General features: G+C 41.0%; 1 protein-coding gene across 2 annotated transcripts in view; it reads left to right on the top strand.

Moving 5' to 3' along the window:
- Positions 1-1,305: 1,305 nt before the first annotated feature.
- Positions 1,306-19,119, top strand: part of OIT3 (oncoprotein induced transcript 3) — a 40,570-nt gene continuing 22,756 nt past the window's right edge. For both annotated transcript variants that reach the window (XM_017518543.2, XM_017518545.2), the window contains exons 1-4: positions 1,306-3,535; positions 8,361-8,735; positions 9,713-9,820; positions 15,739-15,861. In XM_017518543.2, coding sequence (XP_017374032.1) covers positions 3,475-3,535; positions 8,361-8,735; positions 9,713-9,820; positions 15,739-15,861 — 667 coding nt within the window. In that variant the 5' untranslated portion in view covers positions 1,306-3,474. The remainder of the gene's footprint in view (positions 3,536-8,360; positions 8,736-9,712; positions 9,821-15,738; positions 15,862-19,119) is intronic.

A 19,119-nucleotide genomic window follows, 5' to 3' on the forward strand; every position in this document is an offset into this window, starting at 1 on the left:
GTCTCTTTTACAGCATCCTATTCCTCTGCCCACATCTTTAATGTTAAGCCTCCCCAAGGTTCCATCTTGGACCCCATTTTCCATGGGTGTAATCTCACCCGTCTCCCCTATTTCAGTTACCACTTATATGATGGTAGCTCTCAAATTGTTACTCTTGCTCAGATGTATCCTAGACTGATTTATCCTCTTGCTAACTGATCTGTTTCTAACATTGCTTTCTGTACATTAAATTCCATCTGTGTCACCAGAGTATTTTTGTTTTTAAATTCTAATAGCATGTAATTTAGAAAAAAAATATAATGTATGAACAAGCATTATCATTAAATATGGGGGAAGACTACAAGACACCACAAAGAAGCAATTCACCGAACCCAAAATGTGGAACATTCTATAGGACAAATGGTGGGGTTTCTTCAACGAATGGAAGGAAGAAGGGAAAACCATGGTGGATAATTTTTTTTTTTTTTTTGAGACAGTCTCCCTCTGTTGCTCAAGCCTCCCAGATTCAAGCGATTCTCCTGCCTCAGCCTCCCAAGCAGCTGGGATTACAGGCATGCATCACCACACCCAGCTAGTTTTGTATTTTGAGTAGAGACAGGGTTTCGCCATGTTGGTCATGCTGGTCTCAAACTCCTGACCTCAGGTGATCCACCCACCTCAGCCTCCCAAAGTGCTGGGATTATAGGCGTGAGCCACTGCGCTCGGCCAATAAAAATAAATTTAAGTGACAACCAAAATGCAACATATAAATCTTGTTTGAATCCTCACTCAATCCAGCAATAAAAAGGAATATTTGGAACTATTGGGAAATTTAAATATGGACTAGGTGTGAAGTAAGGAATTATTATAGATTTTCATAGCTGTAATAAAAGCATCATGATTATGTAAAAAAAAGACTATATGTTAGAAATGCATACTGGTATGTAAATGAGATGAGATTGAACAAATGTTAGTAATTATAACTAGCTGTTCATTATTGTTCTATATATTTGAAATTTTTCTTCATAAAAAGTAAAAAATGAGGCTGGATATGGTGGCTGACACCTATAATCCCAGCACTTTGGGAGGCCAAGGCGGGTGGATCACAAGGTCAGGAGTTCGAGACCAGCCTGACCAACATGGTGAAACTCCATCTCTACTAAAAATATAAAATATAGCTGGGTATGGTGGTACATCTCTGTAATCCCAGCTACTCAAGAGGCTGAGGCAGAAGATACGCTTGAACCTGGGAGGCAGAGGTTGCAGTGAGCCAAGATCACGCCACTGCACTCCAGCCTAGCAAGACTCTTGTCTCAAAAAAAAAAAAAAAGTAAAAAATGAAAGGGCAGGTCAACTAAAAAGGAAAAAATAAAAATAAGGGAGAAAAAAAAAATCTTACCATCCTGGGAATTTTTGTTTACAGAACCAAAGGCTATCTGGTAAAAGTCCTTGACTCCAGCAATCAATCCTGGTAACAAGCCTGAGTTTATCTCATGCACACGTCCTCTGTTTCTCTGCAACACATATGAAGCCCTCAGATGGCTTCCTAAGGACAGGAAGTTGTGGGGGTTTGTTTTTTCTGTTTAAAGCACTGATTCTTAGCAGCACTACCCTGCAGTGAGACAGCAGAGTCATCCACTGCTGCCATCAAACCACAACTTACCAAGCTAATGGTCAAATTGCCCGTGTCCCACTAATGTTAGTAATAAAGCAGCTAACTACAATTTTAGATCAATGGAAACCCCTTGCTTGACCATAAACCCTGCGCTTCTGGGGACCATTTGTACCTTTGCCATTGTCAAAAACAAGTGATTAGCATGGCACCTGGCCCCAGTAACCACTGATGTTTAATTGAACAGACATCCTTAGAGGAAAGGGGCCATTATCATTTCAATGTCACTGAATTTGGTTTAAAAATTGTGCTAAGAAGCCAGGCTCATGGTGCCCCTGTAGTCTCAGTTGCTGGGGAGGCTGAGGGAGGAGGATCCATGGAGCCAAGGAGTTCAAGGCTGCAGTGTGCTATGGAGTGCATATGAATAGCCATTGCACTCCAGCCTGGGCAATATAGCAAGACCCCACCTCTGAATAAAGAAAAATTGTGCTAAGAGATTATGGAAACAAGTTTAAGGATGACTTCCCAACGATACTATTCCTTTTCCAGTCACTAGGATTGTGGTTACTGGGAAAAGTTACACAGATAAAAGCAAGTGCAGAAATAATAGAAGCCCAAAGTATCAAGTCAAAGTAAGATTGGAATAGAAAAGTTGTGGTTTCCTTCAGATCCTTGTTTAACACAGTATTTTTTTTTAAAGAGCAACTTTTCCCTACCCCTCTTTTTATCCTTCCCCTTTACATTATCCTCAGTGATAGTGCTTGCTAATTCTCAGGAGTCGACAACACTGCAGAATGTTAAGGAGCTAGCAAACTCCGAACCTCTAATTCCTAAGGCTGTGTCGATGACATGTAATATACCATGTCTGTGACATGTAATATACCAGTCCCTACATGTCCCCTCCTTTGTCTAAAAGTGAAACTTTAGTAAATGTTGACATTTAATTTTCCAGAGTGTTAATGAGTAGTTTCTAATTTTAAGCTCCTACCCCATCTTAATGTGAGAATTAGTGAAATAAATCACATTAAACCATTTTTTAATTTTGGGGGCAAAGACAGGATGAAAACATGAGGTATTGCTACTTGAATTGGTAAACATCCGGGAGGCAGATGTTGCAGTAAGCCGAGATCACACCCCTGCACTCCAGCCAGGGTGACAGAGCAAGACTCTGTCTCAAAATAAATAAACAAATAAATAAAAATAAAAAATGAAAGGGCAAAAACCTTGTTTCTTGTTAAACCTTGTTTCTTGCAGGAGTTTTGAGGCCAAAGACCGTAATAAAACAAACTCAGGAGCTTATTTCAAGAGAATACTGTCCCTGTCCCATACCTGTCCTTACTACTTTGTTTTGTGTGCTGTTGTAAGCTCCTCAACCATCTGACCAAGACAGTTTCAGCTATTTGGCTTTATCCATTCTCATTTAGTGTGCAATGCTATGGCTGCAACATTGTGAAATCAATTCCAAGAAGTCACAAAGCAAGAATTTGATGTGAAGGGATGTCCCTCATTTAGAGTTCCCTTCAGGATAAGATACTGGATGTTTCGTTGCAGGGAATTCTAGAGAGAAAACAATAGGAGGATGAGGGATTATGAAGTTGTTTTTTTTTTTTCCCCCCTCTAAAGAAAACTATCAATAAAGGAACCCTGTTGACAGTGTAAAGCAGTGCTTCTCTCTGGGGCCAAGGCCAGAGCTGTGGACACCTTATCCAACTCATCCTCATCCTCTTCCTCTGATAACACCCGTACCAGTGCTGATAACGTCTTTCTCATGAGAGCCTAGAGGCCTTTAAAAAAAAAAAAAAAGTGCTTGAAAGAGAAGGGGACAAAGGAACACCAGTATTAAGAAGATTTTCCAGTGTGTTCCTGGCGGTTGGTCCAGAAGGATGACTCCGTTTCTGCTTCTCATCTGCCTCTTCATCACAGGCACCTCCATGTCGCCCGTGGGTGAGTGTCATGTCAAGAACTTGGGACGATGCACTTTTTGTTGTGGCAATTTGTTATGAGGTACAGATGATTAAGAACTAGATTCCAGTACCTTAAATGCTAGCTCTAGAATTATGTAAGAAAAGTCCCTGGTAACCCTTGAAAATAGATTTCCAGAGAATTTCTGTTACAGCTTCCATTTAGCCTCTTGCCTGGACATCCAAAATTTCCATGGATCTGCCATATCCCACTGCTTTCCACTAGCTAAATACTTCCTGGAGTATGTGTAAAAAGAATTCTAACTTCTTTGTGTTCTAGGCACTTTTATAGTTCCAACTTGAAGAGAAAAAAAAGATTTTTAAAGTTGAGTGTAGAGTTGTTCTTTAATGAAGGCAAGGGACTGAAAGGTCTGTTGCCATGAGGGGCACAGATCTGGATAAACCAAACTCGTTAGTCTTTATATCAGAAAATAAGACTTTTTGCACAGATTGAGTGAATCCTAAATTGTCTCTGTCCTCAGGCTTGATGCAAAAGTGGCCAACCAGGCAAAGAAAAGTTTCAATTCCAGTTACTAACAGATTTCTCTCTTGCCTCTTTTTTCTAGTAGAATATAAGTGGTAACTGGAAGAGCAGGTGGGAGGTGAGATGGAGAGAACCATCCTTCTTGACACTTTTGAGTAGCTCGGTATTTAGTTGATCCTGATTTATTTTTTCATGGTAACTTGGGCCTTGCTCTAGCACCTTAAAGGATACACATTAAAAATAGGCTTGGGACTGGACGCAGTGGCTCATACCTATAACCCCAGCACTTTGGAAGGTCAAGGCTGGTGGATCACCTGAGGTCAGGAGTTCGAGACCAGCCTGGCCAACATGGTGAAACCCCATCTCTGCTAAAAATATCAAACCAAAAAAAAATTATCTGGGCATGGCGTTGCATGCCTGTAATTCCAGCTACTTGGGAGGCTGAGCGGGGAGAATCACTTGAACCCGGAATGTGGAGGTTGCCCTGAGCCGAGATCGCACCACTGCACTCCAGCCTGGGCAACACAGGGAGACTCCATCTCAAAAAAAAAATGACTTGAGATCCTAAGGAGACCTGACACCTAAATGTAATGTGGGATCCTGGATGGGATCCCAGAACAGAAAGATGTAGGTAGAAACTAAGGAAGTCTGAATAAATGTGAACATGAGTTAATAAGTTATCAGCAGTGGTTCATTAATGCAACGAAGGTACCATACTAACGTATGGCTAAAGGTAATGTGCCATAACAAGGGACGCTGGGTGTGGCATATATGGCATCTCTTTGTCTATCATCTCAACTATGCTGTAAATGCAAAACTGTTCAAAAAATATGCTTGAGCTACCTGTCATTAATCACCTCATATCTGCTGCCAATAACCCAAGGGTCCCTCAGAAAGTTGTCCTCCCAAAAATCTCCGCTCCCCTTTCTTTCCACCCTTCTCCTTACCTATTCTCCCTCTAGTACCTCCTGTATCCCCCATTCTTTCCATTACCCTCACCCTTCCCAGACTTTTCTCTCCCACCCCCAGCACACAGCACGTCAAGGATGGTATTTAGCTCAATGACAGAAGCAAGATAAACAGGGAATTTAAGGGGCTGGGGTTGGTGCTTGCCCTGGGAGGAGGGGGGAAGTGAGAGAAGAGGGAAAACGGGGAATGGGAAAGGGAGAAGAGAAGTAGGGTGATGAGGGAGGAGGATGAAAAAGGAGGGAGCAGGAAAGGGGGGTGCTTCCCAATCAAGCTCAGGCACAGGGTTCCAGGGGGCTGAGACTCAGGGGTGGCTCTCTGTAGGACCTGAAGGGTTGGAGGACACAGCCTTGGGGCGAAAGGGTGGGGATGCAGACATCAGTTCTCTGCCCTTGGCCCTGCGTGGTCCTGGTGGAAGAAGCCAGAGGGACGGCTGGCAAGCGGGCCTGTTAGCAAACCATTGAGCAGCTTCTGGTAGGCCAGGAAGGAACCCACAGGGCTATTCTTTTTAAAGCTGTACCATTGAAAAGTATAGATCAGCAGTTTAGGATGAATGAGCACGATACCAGATTCTGTGCTTCACACCGAGATTGAAAACAGGATATAAGACCAGGGGCCAGGCTATTAGATTAGACTGCTGCCTTCAAAGGGGGTACAGTGGGATGGGTACATTTAATGTCAGAAAGTATTGGATGGTTAACTTTTAAAAACATATATGTATTATTTAGTTAGGTTACAGAAGATGGTAGATAAATTTCTCCTCCTCATGCCTTATCTCCTCTACAGCAGGGAAGGAAGTGAACTTTTAGTAAACAGCCCAAGAAATGACATTTAACTTGAAGGAAAAACTTTATAAATCAGGAAATAGTTACTGAGAGAGGTTTAGGAGTTTCTGCAGAAGCCATTAAAAGTTGAGTATCTAACCATTTCTTATAAAATTAGAGACAGGGAGAAGAACCAAATATTTCTGTGACTCTATAATCACCTGTGAAGTTGCTCTGGAAACCTCGCTTGTAAGAAAAAGCCACAGCTGGGAGGGCAGAGGAAGAAATTTGTCCCTTTTGAGGGGAGAGAGAATCAGAGGATATTTCTTCCCCTTAAAGGCTTGTGATGCAGGGCTCAGCTGAGATACATAAGGGACATTTTAAAGAAAGTGGGTTGCTTTCCAGAAAATGCAATATCCCACTTTTTTCTTGTCTCAAATTGCCATGTTTTCTTGGGGGCCATGAGCAATGGGCTGCACCTTTCTCTACATGTGACTGAAGTTTAGAGAGTAAACTTAACTTTGAAATGTGGATAATGTAGATTAGAAAAATCTGAAGTATTTTCTAGACAAGTTAGATTTAGTGATCATGGCCCATTCATATTTAATTGTTGTGTACTATTTGCTAATACGGAATTCCCTGCCCACAAAATGTATTGGCCCTAATGTGAATTCCTTGCCTATGGTATCAGTTACGTAAGTCAACCTCTGCGCATTAAGAAGGATAGTATAGTACTCTCTGGCCAATGCTCCTTTCTATAATTTCTTAGTTTCATAGATTCCTCTAAGGACAATTTACCTACATTAATTCATTAATTAGTTTCCCTGGAGTTAAGGGAAGCAATGAGAATATTGGAGATATTGGTGTCTTTAGTCATTAAAATGTTGTTTTTCTTTCTTTCTATCTATCTATCTATCTATCTATCTATCTATCTATCTATCTATCTATCTGAGATGGAGTTTCACTCTTATTGCCCAGGCTGGAGTGCAATGGCATGGTCTCGGCTCACTGCAACCTCCAACCTCCCGAGTTCAAGTGATTCTCCTGCCTCAGCCTCCCAAGTAGCTAGGATTACAGGCACGTGCCACCATGCCTGGCTAATTTTTGTATTTTTAGTAGAGACTGGGTTTCACCATGTTGACCAGGCTGGTCTTGAGCTCCTGACCTCAGGTGATCTACCTGCCTCGGCCTCCCAAAGTGTTGGGATTATAGGCGTGAGCCACCATGCCCGACCAGAATGTTATTTTTCAAAGTCTTCACAACATGTAATGAAATATTTTGGATGAGATATTTGTCCTTGTAATTTATGCACTAAAAATATATGCCTGAAAAACTTTGCTGTATAACAGCTAGGATAATAATGTCATGGTTAACTGTGAATACACAGGATTCTTGATATTTTCAATAAGCTGGTAGAATATATACCAGAATTTACTTTGAGAATATTCCTAGTAACTACATGCTCTTATACTGTGTATTTCAAAGTAGGTAACACATGCCTGAGGTCATTTCCTTTTCAGTGGAATGAGCTTTACACGTTCCTTATCAAGTCAAACTTTCTAATAATGCAAAATTTCACCTATAATCTTCTTTACAAATGGCCAGCCGAATACTGTTTTGAAAATTTCCAAGGATTGGAAGCTAACTGCACTGTGACACAGCCTCTCCTATGACTGGATAACTGAAGTGAAATGTGCTTTCCTACTATTTGTTCTTGTTCTTGTAACAGAATAGCTAATTTCTCTTCCACAAGCCTATTTCAGATTTTTTAAAACCAATATGCATTTTCTTCAGTCTTCTTTTTCCCAAACCATGATTCTCAACTTCTCCAGTAATTAATTTTTAGGACCCCTTCTAAGTCTGATCAACTTTCTCTGAACAAGTTTGTCAATTACTTTTACAAAATACAGTCTCTGGCTGAGAGCTGGGTTCATGCCTGTAATCCCAGCACTTTGGGAGGCTGAGGCAGGAGGATCACTTGAGCCCAGGAGTTCAGGACCAGCCTGGGCAAGATGGCGAAACCCTGTCTCTACCAAAAAAAAAAAAATGAAAACAAAAATTAGCCAGGTGTGGTGGCATGGACCTGTGGTCCCAGCTACTTCAGAGGCTAAGTGGAGAGGATCGCTTGAGCCCAGGAGGCAGAGGTTGCAGTAAGCCATGATTATACCACTGCACTCCAGCCTGGGTGACAGAGCCAGACCCTATCTCAAAAACAAACAATAACAATAATAATACAATCTCCAGTTATGAATGAAATACTCAGATTGTGGTCTGACTCATTCAGAGTTCAGTGAGTCTTTAATCCTAATCTCCCTTGGTCTGAATAACTATCCTTCTATCAAGTAATTTCTCTGGATAAAAATTTAATTCAATGCTAACACTAAACTTGAGGTTTGAAATGCTTTTGAAATAGGCATTTATGCAACATGTTTAAATCAACTTGAGGAACCTTAAACAGTTATTTTTAGGGACCTTAACTAATTTGTCTCTTGAATTCAAAATGTTCAAATGCAAGACCAAGAAGGTGGACTTGGGCTGTTGGTGCTGTGATTTGAAACACTCCAGTTACTCTGAGGTATCTTTTTCATTTCCAGCCCTAGATCCTTGTTCTGCTTACATCAGCCTGAATGAGCCCTGGAGGAACACTGACCACCAATTGGATGAGTCTCAAGGTCCTCCTCTGTGTGACAACCATGTGGATGGGGAGTGGTACCGCTTCACGGGCATGGCAGGAGATGCTATGCCCACATTCTGCATACCAGAAAACCACTGTGGAACCCACGCACCTGTCTGGCTCAATGGCAGTCACCCCCTAGAAGGTGATGGCATTGTGCAACGCCAGGCTTGTGCCAGCTTCAATGGGAACTGCTGCCTCTGGAATACCACGGTGGAGGTCAAGTCTTGCCCCGGAGGCTACTATGTGTATCGTCTGACCAAGCCCAGTGTCTGCTTCCATGTCTACTGTGGTCGTGAGTACCTTCCCTGTGCTCTTCTTCTCCGCCAACAAGACCATGGGTGAAGTCCGGAAGTGCCACTTATAGGAAATGCAGTTACAGTGACAACTATATCTCAGTCTGAACAACATTGATGTGGGGCCAAAGATACCTCTAGATTGTGATTTCTGCTATCTCAGAAGTTCTTAGAACTTCTGAAAAATTCCTGAAGAAATAGAAGGGGAAAGAAGTTATGACTTTGATCAGTTCTTTTTAATTTTGTCTGAATTCCATTCAAACAAAACATTAGAAAATGAAACATTGATTTAGGTTCTCTAAATAGTGGATTTCCAGCTTTTTTGAGTATGGAGAATACCTTTTTAAGATCTTTATTTTGATTAATAGATAGGTAGTCAGACATCCATATGGTTGGATTCTGTTTAGTGTCCACTGATTTTTTTAATGATGTATAATGGGAAGAAGCACTTTATGTCAGTAATACTTTTAATTTCTGTGTTATTAATCCCATTAATGTCTGTATGCATTTTAAAAATAGAGCACTGGAAGAGTAGGACATAACACTTTCCTAGTCTATAGCTCATATATGGTGAGGTTTTAGATTTGCAGAAACTCTATGGCCACTCATGGGCCTATGGATCTGAAGTTGGGAATCACTGATCTAGATGACAGAAGTTGCCCTAGTTTTTTGTTTTTCATTGGGTTATATAAACCCTGAACAATGAGAATTCCCTCGATGGTGGCTGGAAACTCATCTAGGCTGGGCTGCACCTATGGGGCTCTCTCAAGAAGGAGAGGGTGAGCTGGATGCAGTGGCTCATGCCTATAGTGCCAGTTACTTGGGAGGCCAAGGTGGGAGGATTGCTTGTGCCCAGGAGTTCAATGCCAGCCTGGGCAACATAGGGAGACCATCCCCCTATCTCTAAAAAAGAATGAAAAAGAGAGTGTCCTCTGGTCTCCTCCTCTCATAAAAGATAATCTTTATCCTTCCATAGATTTTTATGACATCTGCGACGAGGACTGCCATGACAGCTGCTCAGATACCAGCGAGTGCACCTGCGCTCCAGGAACCGTGCTAGGCCCTGACAGGCAGACATGCTTTGGTAAGAAACTCATCATAAGGTAGAAACAGGCTATTAGGATCAAAAAGAGAAATCAAAAACTCTTTCTGCCTCAGAGCACCATCTTTTTCCCAGTATGTGTCTCCAAACACTTGGAATGGTGCTTGCTTTTTAGTTTATGCCTAGACTGAAAGCCCCATGCCAAATTTGTATCATGATTAGGGACAGTGGAGAATTGTGCCCTCCACTAGAGTTGCTACAGGTGGCCATGGAGCACTTGAAATGTGGCTAGTGTGACTGAAAAACTGAATTTCGATTTTATTTGATTTGAATTTTAAAACTGATGTTTGGCCAGGCACAGTGGCTCATGTCTGTAATCCCAGCACTTTGGGAGGCAGACAGATGGCTTGAACCTAGGAGTTCGAGACCAGCCTGGGAAACAAAGAAAGACTTCATCTCTACAAAAAAATATGAAAATTATCTGGGTATGATGGCATGTGCCCATAGTCCCAGTTCCTCAGGAGGCTGGGGTGGGAGGATCACTTGAGCCTGGGAGTTGAAGGTTACAATGAGCTATGGTTATACCACTGCTCTCTAGCCTAGGTGACAAAGCAAGACTCTGTCTCTAAAAATAGTATGTTTAATACTGGTTATATATCAAAGTGAAAATATTTTGCATATAATTGGGTTATATAAAATATATTATTAAAATTAAGTTTCTTTTTTAAAAATTTTAATGTGACTACTAAAAGATTTTAAATTAAATATATAACTTGCTTTATATTTCTGTTGGACAGCACCTGGTCTAGAATAATCTAAGGACTTACTCCTCTAGCTTCACTGTTACAATTTTGGTTGTTCTGAGTAGCAAGAAATGTGAGTGAGATTGTCTATAGGAAATCCAGAGTTGTTGAATTGTGTATTATGCTGTCTATAACTGGAAGAGAACAGAGATGAAAATCTCAAGATTGAAGATCATCTCTCTTTCTCTTTAAGGTTATGAACCTTTTTGGATTCAGACTCAAATAGATTTAAAACAAATCTAGAGAGAAAGGGGAAGATTGCCCTACCCTGGTCCCCTCAAGAAGAACAGTAACAGGTCAGGATTGAGGTAGGAGATTAAGGTGAAAGGAGCAAAAAAGGCTTATTGGTTTTTGTTTATTTGTTTGTTTGTTTTTGAGACAGGGTCACACTCTGTTGCCCAGGCTGGAGTGCAGTGGTGTGATCTCAGCTCACTGAAGTTTCGACATCCTGGGCCCAGGTGGCTTCTTGTTTTAGAAAAGCTTTTTCTCTTCAATCTCTTAAGTGAGCCAGGTGCAGTGACTCATGCCTGTAATCCCAGTGCTTTGGGAGGATGAAGCAAGAGGACTGCTTGAGGCCAGGAGTTTGAGACTAGCTTGGGAAACATAGTGAGATCCCGTCTCTATAAAATAAAAATAAATTAGCCAGGTGTGGTGGCAGTAGCTGTAGTCTCAGCTGCGGTGGGAGGATTGCTTAAGCCCAGGAATTTAAGACTGCAGTGAGCGCTGATTGCGTCACTGTGCTCCAGCCTGAGTGAAAGAGCAAGACCCTGTCTCTAAAAAAAATAATAAATCAATCAATAAATAAAGCTCCTAAATGAACCCACTAACCATCCTGCGGAGCATGTTTAGGCCCTGCCATAGGAGTTGTTGGGGATCTCATGTGGTTGATTTTGAATATGTGATTTAATGCTAAATGACTTGGGGTAAAGGCGATAGCGGTTCCTGAAGTCTCCTCCTACCCTCATATATTTCTGTTAAAAAATATTTGGCTTTTTTTTGTTCATTCATTTCTTTGCTTTTGTTTTAATGTAACTTTTAAATAGGTAATACATTTAAGTGTTTCCCAAATTAAACAACATAAAAAGGTATACAGCAAACTGTCCAGCTCTCAGTCACCCTCTTGGACCATTTCCCTCTTCCCCAACTCCATCCCAAGGAAACAGTTATATTATTTTCTTATGTATGCTGCTTCCAGGGTTTCTACAGGCAGATTTAAAAATGAATACACATATATATATTAACCTGTTCTCATGCTGCTAATAGACATATTCAAGCCTGGATTTATAAAGGAAATTTATAAAGAGGTTTAACTGACTCACAGTTCCACATAGCTAGGGAGGCCTTACAATCATGGCAGAAAGTGAATGAGGAGCAAAGTCACTTCTTACATGGTGGTAGGCAAGAGAGCTTGTTCAGGGGAACTCCCATGTATAAAACCATTAGATCTCATGAGACTTACTCACTACCATGAGAACAGTATGGGGGAAACTACACCCAGGATTCAGCTATCTCCTCCTGGCCCCACCCTTGACACATGGGGATTATTACAATTCAAGGTGAGATTTGGGTGGGGACACAGCCAAATCATATCAATATGTTTACTTATTGGTGAATTTTAAACATCAAATGTAGCATATCATACACATTTCTTCCTTAATTTATCTTAGACATGTTTGTCTATCAAAGCCCCAAGTTCCTGTGTGGGGTCTGTGGGATTTTAGGGAGATTGTGAATCCTCTGAAACTATAGACAGAGTTTTGTGTTTGTGAGCATGTGTCAATTTTCCTTTAGTTTTTATTTAAACATAATAATTTTAATGATTTGTTTTAAACTATATAATTTTTTCAGGTAGCATACAACAAAATAATATAACAGAAACTCATATACCTATATTTATGGTTCACTTTTGCTTCCTTTTTTTGTTTGTTTGTTTGTTTGCTTTTTGGTTATTTGCTTTTTTATGGAGTTTCACTCTTGTTGCCCAGGCTGGAGTGCGATGGCACAATCTCGGCTCACTGCAACCTCCACCTCCTGGGTTCAAGTGATTCTCTTGCCTCAGCCTCCCGAGTAGCTGGGATTACAGGTGCATGCCACCACGCCCAGCTAATTTTTTGTATTTTTGGTAGAGACAGCATTTCACCATGTTGGCTAGGCTGGTCTTGAACTCCTAAACTCAGGTGATCCACTTATCTCAGTCTCCCAAAGTTCTGGGATTATAGGCATGAGCCAGCACACACAGCCCTTTTTCTTTTAAATAAAATTTTGTAGATACAAGTAAAGCCATCCCATTCCATCCTGCTTTCTTCTCTCACCCTCCAGAGGTAATCATTGTTTTAAAGTTAGCATATGATCTTCTGGTCCCATTTTTATGCTTTCATTATTTACGTATGTACCTATAACAATAAATAGCATTGTTTTGTGTGTTCTTAGAATTAACATAAAAATTATACCTTACCAAGTATGTGAGATTTTCTCTAGCAGGTACCCATAAGAATGGAACCGCTGGGGCATAGAGTATCTATCTTCATTGGCTATAACAATAAACCCCCAAATAATTATGGCTTAAATAAGTAGAAGTTTATTTCTCTCTCATATTAAAAAAAAAAAAAAATCAGTCCAAGATAATCAGTCCAGGCTTGGAATGGAGGCTTCTAAGGGACCCACCCAAGCATAGGTGTCACCATGTCCACATCCGCGAAGGCTGTGAGCCTCTAATCATCTACTTTCCAGGCAGTATAATGAGGAAAGGGAAAGAAGGGGCCCTGATAAAGATTCTTAATATTATCAACTACATTTTGCATTTCTACAAGTTCTACGTGTTTGTTTTTGTGTGTTTTCAGTTCTGCCTTGTCTTTTTACACACTGATTTTGGTTATTATCCTTTCTTTTATCTTTTTACTAATTCTTTAAATACTTGTATTATGGATTTTTCTGGACAATTCTGTTATTTCCAGTTCAGAGCCTCCAGTTACCATGCCAACACTCTCTCACAATGGATCATTCCTCGTATAAGTGTCTTGCAGCAAACCATCTTCTGTTGTGGTTGTTTTTCTGTAGGGCGCCACTCTTGTCATCTGGTATCCTTGTCTGTTTAGTGTTGCCGTAAAGGAATACCCGAGTCTGGGTAATTTATAAAGAAAATGGGTTTATTTGGTTTATGATGCTGCTGGCTGGGAGACTGAGCATCTTGTGAGTGCCTCAGGCTGCTTCCACTCATGGAGGAAGGTGAAGGGTGCTGGCATGTGCATCTCATGGCAAGAAAGGAAGTGAAAGTGAGAAGGGGGAGGTGGCAGCCTCCTTTTAAACATACTGAAACTAATCTAATGGAGCAAGAACTCACTCATTTCTGCAAAGATAGCACCAAGCCATTCATAGGGGATCTGCCTCCAAGACCTGAACACCTCCCATTAGCGCTCACCTCCAACACTGAGATCAAATCTCAATATGAGGCCGGGCACGGTGGCTCACGCCTGTAATCCCAGCACTCCGGGAGGCTGAGGCAGGTGGAACATGTGAGAGCAGGAGTTCATGACCAGCCTGGCCAACATGGTGAAATCCTGTCTATTAAAAATACAGAAATTAGCCAGGCATGGTGGCGCACGCCTGTAATCCCAGCTACTCAGAAGGCTGAGGCAGGACAGTCTCCTGAACCTGGGAAGCAAAGGTTGCAGTGAGCCAATATTGCACCACCGCACTCCAGTCTGGGCAACAGAGACTCTGTTTCAAAAAAAAAATCTCACTATGAGATTTGGAGAGGTCAAATATCCAAACCATAGCACGTGGTTTGAGGAAGTTTTACACAGAGCACTTTTTCAAATGCTTCTGTTGGCATCACAAATGCTTTATCAGACCAGGCCAAATTTTTCATCATTCAAGATTCACCATACCATGTGTGAAGTATAAAACCATACTTCAGGCCGGGTGTGGTGGCTCACTCCTGTAAACCCAGCACTTTGGGAGACTGAGGCAGGTGGATCACAAGGTCAGGAGTTTGAGGCCAGCCTGGCCAATATGGTGAAACCCCGTCTCTACTAAAAACACAAAAATTAGCCAGGCAAAGCAGTGGGTGCCTGTAATCCCAGCCTGTACTCGGGAGGCTGAGGCAGGAGAAGAGAATTGCTTGAACCTGGGAGGCGGAGGCTACAGTGAGCTGAGATTGTGCCACTGCACTCCAACCTGGGCAACAAGAGTGAAACTGCATCTCAAAAAAAAAAAAACAAAAAAACATACTTCAGCCATGACAGAGCCCTGGCTTGGGGCTTCCATTGTTTGTAAAGCCTTTTCTTTCTTCTAGAGCCCTGGGCAAAGTTTCCTTATTGCTTCCCTGGGCCACTGGGCAAAGTTCTTCTCCCTGTCTCATTGAGGGGATACATTTTCTGGGGTCCTAGACTTAAGCAGGGTTTCAGTCACAGCTTATCTCCTCTCCTGGGGCCAAGGTCATGCCTCCTGTCACCTCATGGGTGTGTAAACCTCAGTCCTATCTAGGTCTGTTATTCCCGAGGGCCATGACAAATTTAGCTCCCAAGCTTCCTTTTCCTTGTTTGTAGAAAGAAAGGCGTAGAATTTGCTGTCAACTGCGCATTTTTTTTTTTTACCACAAGAGTCCATACCCTTCATCAGATTCTTTAAAAGGTTAGCAATCATTGCTTAAGTAGAATGTGAGAATATACTAATTTAAAAAACAGATTTTGAGGGCAATTGTTCATGTTATAAAAGAAAATTGCCTCATAAAATATTTTATCAGCTATTTCCTTCTGTAATGTAAGCTCCTTTCATGACTTAAAACAATTTACTTTGTAAGTTTGTATTTATTTAGCAACTTCTCAGGAACTCATTGGAGAAAGTGAAATTACCAAAACAAATACAGTAAGTAGGTGTACCCAGGACACAAAAGGAACTTCATTTTCCCATAGTTTTTCCCTGAAGAGAAGGGAATTGGCAAGCAATTAGGTACCTTCCAGTCAGCAAAGGGCAGATGGACCAATAACATGGTTCAGGAGATCAGGTGGATGGAAGTGATGATATTGGATCACAGGGGAGCTGGGTGGTGGAAGGTGCATCAACAGGACCTGAAAAGATGTGGAAATTCTGTCCAGGGGCTTGGGAAAAGGCTGAGTCACTCAGTAGTATGGAAACGGTATGGTTTCTCTTCTGCAGATGAAAATGAATGTGAGCAAAACAATGGTGGCTGCAGTGAGATCTGTGTGAACCTCAAAAACTCCTACCGCTGTGAGTGTGGGGTTGGCCGTGTGCTAAGAAGTGATGGCAAGACTTGTGAAGGTGAGAATGGGCAAGAAGGGACGCAAATCGAGAGCTCAAGGGAAGCCACTGGCTTATTCTCTGATATTCAGGAAACTGTCTTAGAGCCTGAAGAGAGCAACAGTTTGGCTGTGCAAAGAAATGAAATAAGCGGTTCATCAACATTGAGAATGCTCACACGGTGGACAGAATTCAGTGCTGATTTTGTCTCTAGGATTTAACAGGAGGGAATTTTGCAAGAGGCAGAAAACCACATTTTTATATGAGAAATAAAAATAGGGTGTTCTGGCCAGGTGCCTGAAATCACAGCACTTTGGGAGACTGAGAAGTTTGAGACCAGCCTGGGCAACATAGTAAGACACTATCTCTACAAAAAATTAAAAAATAAAAATTATCTGGGCATGGTGGTGCATGCTTGTAGTCCCAGCCACTCAGAAGGCTGAGGTGGTAGGATTACTCAAGCCCAAGAGTTTGAGGCTGCAGTGAGCTATGATTGCACTACTGCACTCCAGCCTGGGCAACAGATAGAAAAGATCTCAAAAAAAAAAAAAGAAAAAAAAAAAAGAAAGGAGTGGGGATATTCGGTATTTCTCAAACTTGAAAATGTGCCTACAAATCACTTAGGATCTTATCCAAATGCAGATTCTGATTTAGTAGGTCTGAGATCAGGTCAAGATATTACATTTCTAAACTTCTAGGAGTTACCTATGCTGCTGGTCCAAGGAGCACACCTGGACTGGCCAGGTAATAGAGGCAGTAGCATAACCACTGGCTGACAGCTGTGCTTCCCAAACTTCCCTGCTGCTGAGAAGCACCTGGGGGCTTCTACGCTTAGCCCCTCCCAACCCTCTCCTGGAGCCTCTGCTTCAGAGGAGCTAAAGTGGGGCCTTGGGGTTTGTGTTTTTAAGCAAGTTCCACAGGTGATTTTTGTCATCTTGGAAATTTGAGAAACTGGTTTACATGAACCATTTCCTCTCCTCCCTATATGCTTTGTGTTTATGGAAGATGAATACAGTTTGGGGTGATAAATTTAAAAATCTAATTATTTTATTTTACTTTTAGATCTATTTTTAATAGCAGACATTTTATAGGACTTTATACATTTTATGTAACTAATAACAAAAAAGAACTCATAATGTATATCAAATAATTGAAATGGAAATGCCTACCATTATTATATGAAACTTAGATAATATCCCTTCTCTAAGGCACATTTACCCTTGCAAATTGTCACTACTAAAATTCCATCACTTCGGCCAGGCACGGTGGCTCAGGCCTGTAATCCCAGCACTTTGGGAGGCTGAGGCAGGTGGATCACTTGAAGTCAGGAGTTTGTGACCAGCCTGGCCAACATGGTGAAACCCCATCTTTACTAAAAATACAAAAATTAGCCAGGCATGGTAGCAGGCGCCTGTAATCTCAACTACTCGGGAGGCTGAGGCAGGAGGATTGCTTAAACTTGGGAGGTGGAGGTTACGGTGAACCAAGATTGTGCCATTGCACTCCAGCCTGGGCAACAAGAGCAAAACTCTGTCTCAAAAAATAACAATAATAATAAAATAAAATAAAAATACTACCCCAAAAGGAAAAATTATGGCTAGTGCCCACATTTTATTTCATGTAACAAACTTTGCATTATTAACTGAGAGACCATTAACCAGAATATTAAATTACTGTTCCTTATAATAAGACTAAATGTATTTTAAACTTTATTGAATAGAGGTAATATCCAGAGTCCTTCTTAAATCTTAATTATTTTATGTAATAATCTTTGCATATTTGAATGTTAATTAAATATTTCATTAAAAAATTTATAATTATTTATGAGCACTTTATTGGAAAGATTGCAGTTAATCCTCATATAATCTTAAAACCTAATAACCATAACTGAAAAAATATTTTAGCAGAAGATGAAAATTAAGTGAGTTATACTTTAGGATTAATATTCCTGCTTATAACCCTTACGTTTTATTGATAGTCCAAACATATATGTTTCCTTAGCTAAACTATTTGATAATTACATGTTCTTTTAAAAAACAACAGCCCTTTTTAATTTTTTTTTTTAGATTCAGTGGGTACATGCACAGGTTTGTTACATGGATATACTGCTTAACTCTGGGGCTTGGGTTTCTATTGAGCCCATCACCCAAACAGTGAGGACAGTACCAAATAGGTAGTTTTTCAACCCTCACCCTGTTCCCTTCTCCTGCTTTACGGAGTTCCCAGTGTCTTTTTTTTTTTTTTTTTTTGAGACAGGGTCTCACTCTGTCTGTCACCCAGGCTAGAATACAGTGAGGCCATCTTCTCTGCCTCCCTGGGCTCAGGTTATCCTCCCACCTCAGCCTCTAGAGAAGCTGGGACTATAGGCGTGTGCCACCACACCCAGCTAATTTTTGTATTTTTGTAGAAACAGGGTTTCAACATGTTGGCCAGGCTGGTCTCAAACTCCTGAACTCAAGCAATCTGTCTGCCTCAGTTTCCCAAAGTGCTGGGATTACAGGTGTGAGCCACTGTACCAGGCTCCTGGTGTCTATTTTTATATAGTTTATGTTTGTCCATTCTTTATGTCTGTGTATCCATTGTTTAGCTCCCATTTACAAGTGAGAACATGCAGTATTTTTGTTCCTGCATTAATCCAGCTCTTGTTAGTTTTTAAGTAATTTTTATTGTTTTGTTTTACTTATTTTTAATTTATGATTATTAATTTTTTTTTTTTTTGAGACAGAGTCTCACTTTGTTGCCCAAGCTAGAGTGTGGTGGGGCGATCTTGGCTCACTGCAACCTCTGCCTCCGAGGTCAAGTGATTTTCCTGCCTCAACCTCCTGAGTAGCTGGGATTACAGGTGCCTTCTACCACGCCCGGCTTTTTTTTTTTTGTTTTTTTTAGGAGAGACGGGATTTCACCATGTTGTCCGGGCTGGGTTTGAACTCCTGACCTCATGCAATCCGCCTGCCTTGGCCCCCACAAAGTACTGGAATTACAGGTGTGAGCTACTGCACCCAGCCTGTTTTGTTTTATCATAAATGTGTAGAATAAAATAAAGAGGAGCAGGAGAAAAATAATTAAAATGACCCACAATCCATTTGCCAGATGTATCCATTCTAAACATTTTGGTTTATCTTCCTGAGAGACTTAAATATTTTTAGCTAATTTAAATTTTCAGTTTATTTTTTACTTTGCATTTTTAGACGTGGAAATATTCTGAGTGAACCTTTAGTGCAACCTCTTCATTTTACAAATATTGAAATTGTGACTCAGAGAAATAAAATGACTTAAGGA

Source organism: Cebus imitator, unplaced genomic scaffold (genome assembly GCF_001604975.1).
Source record: "Cebus imitator isolate Cc_AM_T3 unplaced genomic scaffold, Cebus_imitator-1.0 Scaffold686, whole genome shotgun sequence".
In the NCBI taxonomy this organism is placed as follows: domain Eukaryota; kingdom Metazoa; phylum Chordata; class Mammalia; order Primates; family Cebidae; genus Cebus; species Cebus imitator.